We start from the raw sequence: 9,381 nt of genomic DNA on the forward strand, positions 1-9,381 counted from the left end.
CCCAGAAAAGCCAAAAAACTCAGACCATTTTTTATTGGAATCACATCAAGGTGAGCCCTCCTGTCCAAGATGCCTAAGAGCAGCTCCCGCGTCTTGTCCCTCCTTCCAGCAGAGCTGCTTTTTGAAGAAGTGAGCCCAGGTGGCTGCTCCGGCTCGCTGGGAAGGCAGAGAAAAGGGGGCCTTGAAAGCAGGTTCAGGGGGTGAACCTAGAATGTGCTGCCGCTGCCCACTGGCTCTAAGTCTCGGGGGGCAGGGGAGGGGGGAGAAGGAGGGAGAGCGCGCCGATGTAGCCTTAACTGAAGGATATGTGGTTCAAAACGGTCCGCTCCCGACTGCAGCTGCGGGCCCTGGGCCCCTGGTCAGGAGGATGTGTGAGGTCAGCTTTCTTTCATGGGCAAATTTGGGAGGAGGATTTGGGACAGGGGGCTGTCTTTCAGGTTCCTCTCTGCTCAGAACTGCCCAGCATTCTTTGGAAGAGAGACTAGCATTGAAAAACATATAGGTGACCATTTCCTGCAGTTCGTTTTATTATATTAAACTTCAGAAGTGAAGCGTCTGGATGTTTGTGAAAAGCTGCGAGGCAGGCGTGTGCAGAGGGACGTGTTTTCCTGCCGTGGAAGTGCGGAGACCTTCTGGATGTTGATGGGGTGACCTCGGCGCTGGTGGCTGAGTCCACGGGCTTATTGTTGATTGGCATTCCTCTAGACAGGTGTGGGGTGTAGGGGAGAGGAAACGTGTTCGTACCTGTGCGACGCGACGCGTGGCGTTAGCGCCTTCATTGGCTGAGCATTGCTGGTGGAACTGTTTATGTTGAACTTGGCCCTCTGGGGAGCACTCCGGGGGCGAACCTGCTCCCAGAATCCCGCTGGGCCCTCTGCACCCTCAGCTCGGAGCCAGGCCAGGAAATGGGCCTGCAGGGCCCGCCTGTTTGTTTCTGCGGCCTCAGCTGTGACTTAGGTTTGAGCCATTGCCTCCCAATTCCAGGGCTTGCCTGGTGGAAGTTTCTGGCATATTACTTGAGAACGGCTAGGTTTTCTTGCATAAATTTAGGGCGTGGAGACGGGGCTTTGCACTGGATGGTAAAATGGAAGTTGTGAAGTCGGTTCGAGGCACAGAGCACGGCCGTGTGGCTCCGTCTTGAGGGGATGTGTCTGCTGCTTTCCCCCAGGTGTTCCAGCGGGATGGCAACGACCTGCACATGACGTACAAGATAGGCCTCGTGGAGGCCCTCTGCGGCTTCCAGTTCACATTCAAGCACCTCGATGCCCGTCAGATCGTGGTGAAGTACCCGCCCGGCAAAGTCATCGAGCCGGGTGAGTGTCCTGCCCTGAGCGGGCTTCCTGTGCTCTTTCCGAACGAGCACTTTTCTCATAGTAGGTGGCTCTTAAAAAGAACATTATTGAGCGCTCTTCTTCTTGGATAAAGTTCTTCATACTTTCCCCATGACTTCCTCAAATACTAGGGTGCGTCCGGGTGGTTCGAGGGGAAGGAATGCCGCAGTATCGGAACCCCTTCGAGAAAGGCGACCTGTACATCAAGTTCGACGTGCAGTTCCCTGAGAACAACTGGGTCAGCCCCGACAAGCTCTCCGTAAGTGCCCCCGGCGTCCGCAGCGGGCGCTGCCTTCCGGCCGGTGCCAGCTGAGGTTCTTTGTCACCTTCCATTGTTTGTGGTGCCAAGAGGAGGTCAGCACATAAAAGTGCTTTTTAAGTATTTGCTCGGTGGCTCTCCTGGCTGCTACTGAAATGAGGATTGCTGGGGTCAGTGACCAGGGGCCGGGGCTGGTGGTAAGGTAGAGCCCCCGGGGCGTGGTGGGCTGGGGGGGGGGCGAGTCGGGGGGCTCCCTCGCCTGAAGGAGGCACCCCCAGCCCAGCCGGCTGGTTCTTCGTGCAGGAAGGCGTGTCTGCGTGTCCCATGTTTCCGAGTGGGCAGGTGGTGGCTTGTTTTCTAAGCAGTAGAGGTCGCACAGAAGAGATGTCTGCAGGTGTGGCCTGCGGTCTCGGCTTCACTCGCCAGGGCAGCGCTGCTCACTTGAAAGGAGCCCGCCCCTCGGGCTGTGTGTGCGCAGGGGTTCCGGGAGACGTTGACAGCGACCTTTTTTGTGTTTGTTTTAACGAAGGAACTAGAAGACCTTCTGCCATCCCGACCGGAAGTCCCGAACATCATCGGGGACACAGAGGAGGTGGAGCTTCAGGAATTCGACAGCACCCGGGGCTCGGGAGGCGGGCAGAGGCGCGAGGCCTACAACGACAGCTCCGACGAGGAGAGCAGCAGCCACCATGGCCCCGGCGTGCAGTGTGCCCACCAGTGAGCCGCGCAGCGCAGGCGGGTTTCCTCCAGCGGCCCAGCCAGAGGGTCTGTCGATCCGAATGAACTGATGGATATTTCCTGGTCTATGTGTAACTTTAAAGTCGGTATAGTATCTACAGAGTGTATAATTTAACTAACCACAGAGCTCTGCATCTTCGTCTGACCGGTCTGTACAGAGGAGAGCACTCGAGGAGGCAGGACTGACAAGCGTCCCCAGGCCCGCCCTGGTCTGTGCGCGGTTTCTATCAGTTCCGTGTAGATTTTTGTTCCATGTTTGCAACTCGAAGCCCACGTTGTAAGTCTGTGTCCAGTGTGTCCTGGAGCTTGTGTTTGGCTGCACCTGCGTCATAAGCTGCTACAACCAGAATAAAGAGTTTCCGAGCCTGCGTCTCGCTTAGGTGCATGGGAGTGGGCTTTGCGCACAGGGCTTGAAGCTGACGGAACAGTGGGAATGACATCCACGCTGGTGGTCACGTTGTTGGGTTTTTTCTTCTTTTTCTTGTTTTTTATCATCTTGTGAAAGGTTTTGAAACTCGATAATAAAGAGCAGTTGGTGTAAATTATTTTTGTGTCACATTTTTAGGAGGAAAACATTTTTTTAAATTGATTTTAGAGAGAGGAAAGGAGAGAGAGAAACATTGATGTGAGAGAGAGGGAGACATTGATCCGGTTGCCTTCCATACCGGCCCAGACCGGGGGTGGAACCCACAACCTGGTATGTGCCCTGACCAGGAATGGAAGCCGCCACCCTTCAGTGCATGGAATGATGCTCCGACCGACGGGGCTACACCGGCCGGGGCAGCAGGAAGAGCATATTTTGAACTGACAAATGGATCCTTAACCTGAAGAATGGATTCTTAGTTCTGGCTCCCAAGCCGCCCTTAAACCTGTGGGCCTGACGCTCATGCTCAGGCACATGCCCATTTGATCGTTTTACACCATGAATGAAAGTTTGACGGTAGAAACAGGCCAAACTGGCTTCCATTGATGCTTTGTAGACTCCAGGACACCCGAGTTACATGGCTCCTCGGTTACGGCCCTGCGCATTGGGGCAACATAGCCTCTGCACCCCACCACCGCCCCTTTATTTATAAAAGCAAGGAAACCGCAAACCAATATTAGAACCATGTCTGCATATTGCCTGTTTCCATTAAATGTTAAGTTAAAGATTCTGTCTTCATCAGGCTGCGTGTTTGAGATGGGGGAGGATTGACTCGCTGCTGTTGATGGAAAAGCCAGCCTGGGTCGGTGTGAGAACAGTCGGGCACAACCACTGTGTGAAGGGCATTGTGTTGCTCTTCCCACCTCCTCTCTCTGACCTTCCCCTTCCCAGGACACACTTGAATTTGAAAGAAGAGACTCCGTGTACACTTTACATTTGTGAGAGAACAGGAGAGAACTGAAAAGGGAGTTTTTCATGTGATGCCATCCCTGACCGAAATATAACGCACGTAGTCTCTCCCAGGTCCGCCAGACCTGAATGGGCAGGAAGGTGTCCTGGCGTTTCTCCCGGCCGCGGGGTTTCGATTACTGTCCTAGCCACCTGCCTCTGTGGTACAAAAACTACAGCCAGCCTGGCGAGGCGGCAGCACGGCAGTTCTGTACCCGAGTTCCTTCCCCACGCACCACCCGACGCGGAAGAAACAGTGGCGATACAGTTTGTCGCCTTCCCAATAAAGGGTTACAAGCAGCGGTTCAGTGTGGCCTTTCTTTCTGTGCAGGTGGTTGTGACCGAACCACGCGGGAGTGGGTGGTAGACGGCGTTCGGATCTCTTATTCCCCGCAGTCGTCTTCGCTCTGCAGAGCGCCTGCCCGGAGAGAGGCCGGAGAGAGGCCTTTAGAGCGTCTCCCGTCAGGAGTGATCCCGCATGTACCATTCAATAGGCCCTTTAAAAGGGGTGCAGTCCGGGCTGGGGGCTTAGAACATTCAGAACTTGGCGGCCTTTGCCACTCTTCCAGAACATTCCACCTCAGAAAGGAACCCGTTAGCATTCGCGCTCTGGTCCCTTCCTCTGGTGCAGTCGCTCATCTGGTATCTGTTTTCAGGCCAGTTTTGGCCTATTGGTATAAAATGGGATTCTTTTTTTATTTTTTTAAGTCCTCATCTAAGAGTCTATGTTTTCCATTAATCTTTAGAGAGAGAGGGAGGTGAGAAAGAGAGAAACACTGACGTGATCGCCTTCCCCACATGCCCCAACGGGCCGGGGATCGAACCTGTGACCCATCAGTCCACAGGCTGGCGCTCTGACCACTGAGCGAAACCGGCCGGGGCTCCAATGGGATCTAACTTAGTCCGTGTCCAGGGCTCATCCCTGACAGCGCGCAGCAGCGCTGCCTTTCTATTGCCAGGTCACTCCTGGCACCGCTCGCCGGCCGGTGGGGAGTCTTCCCGTTGGGGATCATGCTATGAACATTCACATACAGAGTTTTGTGTGGACGTCTTTGCAGTTCTGGGCAGATGCCGAGGAGTGAAGTGACTGGTTCCCATGGTAACCTTTTAATCCTTTGCCAAACTTCCAAAAGAGGCTGCCCCACCTTACAATCCTACCAGCAGTGGAGGAGAGAACTCGTTTTCCACAACTGCAGCGTGGACCCATCTCATGACAGCCTCCGCGGTGGGGGCGAGGGGCTGAGATCTGCATTTGCCTAGTGACGAATGCTACGCATCTTGCCATGCACTCACCGGCCACGTGTGTCCGTGGGAGCGGCGTCTGTTCACAGCCTCCGCCCATGTCACTCAGGCTGTCTCAGTGTTCAACTTCCTCTGTCTCAGTGTTCACGTGTCACCTCCCGCCCTGCCAGCGCCCCAGGTCACCAGCAAGTATGCAGTAGGAAGGCTTCCAGAGAAGCCACAGGCCAGGAAGTGATGAAGAAAGGGTCCAGGTCAAGATCAACCCAAGGCCCACACTCTTAAAGGACGGGCCCCACAACCTGCCAGCAGCCTGGGAAAGCTGCTCCCTTCTGCACGCTTCCAGCACAAGGCCTGGCGGCGGGGGGCGGGGGGGTGTCCTCAGTGGCCTGGTGTCCGTCAGGGCCATCCTTGAACCCGTCGCCGGGGTCAGGCTCACTGGGCCTGGATCCCACGCCCAACCATTCTCACCTCAGCGAGGTGGCCTGGGCAGTGCCCGCGTTTCCGTTTCCATTTCCATGTAGAGCAAGCATGTCAAACTCAAAGGCTAACACGGACCAAATAAACGAGTTTGACATGCTTGAGGTAGAGGAGCTTTGTGTTGGAAGGGATCACGTCTTAGGTGTTTGAGAGCCATCCATTGTCAGTGTGGGAGGAGCAGGGAGAGGGTGTTGCCTTTCGTCCTGGCCTGGGGCCTCTGCCCTTTTCCACTGCGCTCTCTCTCTCTCTCTCTCTCTATATATATATATATACTAGAAGCCCAGTACGTGAAATCGCGTGGCCCCACCCACCCATGCCGGTCTTTGGTCGTTACAAAGATTTCAGAGAGTAAGGGAGAGGGAGAGACAGAAACATCAATGATGAGAGAGAACCATTGATCGGCTGCCCCCTGCACCCCCACACTGGGGATCGAGCCCGGAACCCGGGCATGTGCCCTGACTGGGAATTGAACCGTGACCTCCTGGTTCATGGGTCCACCCTCAACCACTGAGCCTCGCCGGCTGGGCTCCCTCTCGGACCAGCAGGAATGTTGGGAGCCGCCCTGGAGCCCCCTTCCTGACATACGTGGGCAGCAGCGGGCCTGAGCCACCTCGGGGGTAAGTCAGCTGTTCAGTATCTCCGTTTCCTTCCCTGCAGCCGGGGACGGAGTTGCACAGAGCTCTCACGGCCAGTCACGGCCAGAATAACCGCCAGGCTGCGTGCAAAGCAACAACGTACCAGGAGGAACGGCCTGACCGCGAAAACCTGCCCAGCCAGTAACACAGCCAGTAACGCCGACGCAAGTAGGTTCAGGCACCCGTGTGCATGTCCACCCCCACCCACCGCAGTGCAGTCTGGAGTCACATCATTGGCCTCGGGCACAATGTCTAGTCAGCCCACACGGCCGTCTTAGCCAGAGGCACGGGGGCCAGGCAGTGCTCAGGAGCTGTGTCCAGGTCTCGTCGCAAAGCTGAACCACCACAGTGCAGGTGGGCCCGGCTGCCGAGTTAGAGGGCGTGTGTTTGCTTTTAAACGAAACCCTGCCAAGCCCTGGCTGGGTGGCTCAGTTGGTTAGAGCGTCAAACCGATACACCAAGGTTGCAGGTTCGATCCCCGGTCAGGGCCCAGACAAGAATCAGAGTGCATAAATAGGTGGAACGGTAAGTCAATGTTTCTCTCCCTTCCTCTCTCTAAAATCAATAAAGAGGGAAAAAATTAAAATAAATGAATAAGTAACTGCTGGCGGGGATCCCATTGGTGCTTAAACCTTTTTTCATCTGGAAACTCCCTTCCTCGAAGGGACAGGGTGGCCGTGCACAAGATCAACACAAGGTTGTCCGTGGAGAGACAGACTGTGATTGTGAGTGGACGCTACCTGAACACCCCATCGCATCTCATCGCATCCATTCGATGCCGGTATGTAGTCGTTACAAAGCAATGTTGTAAGGTGTTTTATGGCATGTTGTTAATTAAGTAATAGAAAATGCATCTGATGTGCCGATCAGTGTTTGTTAAGACACGTGCCTCCCTTGTTGTACTGAGAGCAGGCACCCCGAGTCAAAAATGATGACGTCCTCTGCGTTCAAGGTTCGCGGTTGCTTAAATGTTTTCATTACAAAAATATACACAAAAGTCGAATAGAACGAGGCTCTGTACACCCATTGCCGCGGTATTTGGGGGAAACGCTCATTGTGCTGGGAATACGTTGCCGAGCGAGGATGTCCGCTGGGTGTGCAATCTACACAAGGACCGTGAAGCCCGGGACCGTTTTTGACACAAAGTGTTTTATTTTGAAATTCCCAGCAGAGCTCTCGTCCTCAGTGCCTTGCTCAGGAGACGCCTGTGAGAATCCAGACTGGAACGGGGGCAGACAGGCCTGTCGCCCCTCCCGCAAATCCATACCTGGGGACGCGCAGCCTGGCCCCCAGGCCCCCCACTTGTGGGTCTAAATGGACAGAAAACCTCACGGGTGTGGATTTACAGTGTGGCCCCAAATGGCCAATGTATCTCTCTGGTGGCACCCAAACCAGACACCAGGACGGAAGTTGTAGGAGACGAGATCGCGCGTGACCGTGACCGGCGCTCCCACCCCGCGCCCCTTGCCAGGCCTGCATTCGCTGTCGACAGGCAAACCAAGTGTACGCGGCGGCATCGTTAAAAACCATGTAAACATTGCAAAGACGTCAGGGGTTACTCAGAATCCGAAGAGATATATATATAAAAAAACTACTGGGCTTGTGAAGACTACAAATACCAGCCCTCCCTCCGCCCATGAAAAAAGCAGTTGTTACAAAAATATAAAAAATAGACCCGCCTCTGCACATCCTGGTTCCGGACCATGCCAGAGCCCCGGCAACGTCCAGCTTTTTCAGGAAGGCCGCGTTCCCAGAGACCCTGTTCCTCGAGGCTGTGGCTGCCTTTTTCTCGGGGGGCCGCAGGGAGTTTGCCCTGGAAACTGGAGCCCCAGAGGCTGCTTTCCAAGCTCAGATTCTCAATCCAGCTGCTTCCTTTTCCCCTTGGGACGTGCTGGGTCCCCAGACGCCTGTGCTGGCCTTTGGGCTCCCTCCCTGCCCCCTGGGGAGGCGGGGTGGGAGGGGGCACGCCTGCTCCCACTCTCTGGAGGGCGGTGGGGCCCCGGCCAGGTGTGCTAAGCCAGGGAGGCTGCGGCAAGGGGTGGTGCCCCACCCCCGGCCTGGGGAGGTGACAGGTGCTGCGGCCCCCTGGCTGTCGGGAGGGCAGCCAGCAGCAGGTGTGGAGGCAAACACTGCGGGAAGTGAAGCACTTTTATGCACTTCAGATCGACCGCACGGCAGGCGCGTCGGCCAGTTCATGGGCAGGAAGTGGGCCAAACGCAGTTTGCAAGGGCTCAGCTGTGGAGACGGGGTGACTGGCCAGTCCTCAAGGAGGCCCCTTGGGCACTAGGACCGGGTCAGTGTCTCACTGTTCCTGCTCTCGCCAGCAGAGGGTGCTGTGTGTCAAGGCTCAACTGGGCCCTGGGAGAGAACCATAGTTGGGGAAAAGCAGGATGGATCCACTCACCACCAGGCTGACTGCCCACACACGACTGGGATAGCAGGGTAGCGCCGGGCTGTACCCCCGTCCCAGGTCCCAGCCAACCCGTCACCCCCAAAGCCTCGTGGGTGCACAGAGTCCTTGCTCCCTGGGAGCCTGGTCACCCGGCTCACACCCACTCATCCCCTGCAGGACACAAGAAAAACGGTACCCACCACCACCCGCCCAGCATCCCCGCGACCCCTGCACCCCTGCACTGAGACGCACTGTCTGCCTCCGGCCAGAAGGGGGCGCCCCACTGAGCCTGCAGTGGACTCCGGGCCCCCGCTGGGGGCTGGGTTCTGCACCAAGGGTTTTATTTCACAGATCACGTGGCGGTTGGGATGTCCAGTCCTCCCCGGGGTTCAGCCCTGCACTTCCAGCCTCTTGTTCCTCGGAGCAGCCTCTCACCCCGATGAGCCCCGGGAGCAGCGGCGGCAGCAGGTCCAGACGCGCCCCCCACGGGCGGGCCACGTCCCCTCGACTTTGGTTGCATCAAAAAACAAGAAGAGAAACAGGGTTTCTGGGACATCCCCATTCACATCGGCTCGGGAGAGACGTGCTCCCCACGTCAAGGCACAAAGAAGGAGGCCTCCTGGGGCAGGATGGCGGTGACAGCGACCGGTGGCCCGGGCGGGGCCTGAGGCAGGTCGCTGGGAGGGGTTCAGTGGGGGCGTCGAGGAGGCGGCCGGGGCCTCAGGCGAACTCCTCGAGGAACTGGATGTGGAAGTCCTTCACCCTCTGCAGCACCGTCTTCAGCTTCTCCACGGGAGGGAGGATGGTCATCCTGGGGAGAGAGCAGCGTCAGCCTGGCCGCCCGCCGCCCGCAGGGGCAGAGGGCAGAGGGCAGAGGCGTGAACCCCGCAGCTCGGGTCTCCCACCTGCCACCGGGGGCACGAGGAGGAGCGGGC

At 56.8% G+C, this 9,381-nt stretch overlaps 2 protein-coding genes across 2 annotated transcripts in view; one reads left to right on the forward strand and one right to left on the reverse strand.

The window, feature by feature from the left end:
- Positions 1 to 2,873, forward strand: part of DNAJA2 (DnaJ (Hsp40) homolog, subfamily A, member 2) — a 12,284-nt gene extending 9,411 nt beyond the window's left edge. Inside the window, exons 7-9 of the mRNA XM_014528410.1 lie at positions 1,169 to 1,313; positions 1,463 to 1,590; positions 2,120 to 2,873. Coding sequence (XP_014383896.1) covers positions 1,169 to 1,313; positions 1,463 to 1,590; positions 2,120 to 2,311 — 465 coding nt within the window. The 3' untranslated portion in view covers positions 2,312 to 2,873. The remainder of the gene's footprint in view (positions 1 to 1,168; positions 1,314 to 1,462; positions 1,591 to 2,119) is intronic.
- A 4,310-nt stretch (positions 2,874 to 7,183) lies between these two features.
- Positions 7,184 to 9,381, reverse strand: part of GPT2 (glutamic pyruvate transaminase (alanine aminotransferase) 2) — a 30,418-nt gene continuing 28,220 nt past the window's right edge. The window contains exon 12 of the mRNA XM_014528411.1: positions 7,184 to 9,257. Coding sequence (XP_014383897.1) covers positions 9,167 to 9,257 — 91 coding nt within the window. The 3' untranslated portion in view covers positions 7,184 to 9,166. The remainder of the gene's footprint in view (positions 9,258 to 9,381) is intronic.

The sequence above is a fragment of the Myotis brandtii genome, unplaced genomic scaffold (assembly GCF_000412655.1).
Source record: "Myotis brandtii unplaced genomic scaffold, ASM41265v1 scaffold633, whole genome shotgun sequence".
Taxonomy (NCBI): domain Eukaryota; kingdom Metazoa; phylum Chordata; class Mammalia; order Chiroptera; family Vespertilionidae; genus Myotis; species Myotis brandtii.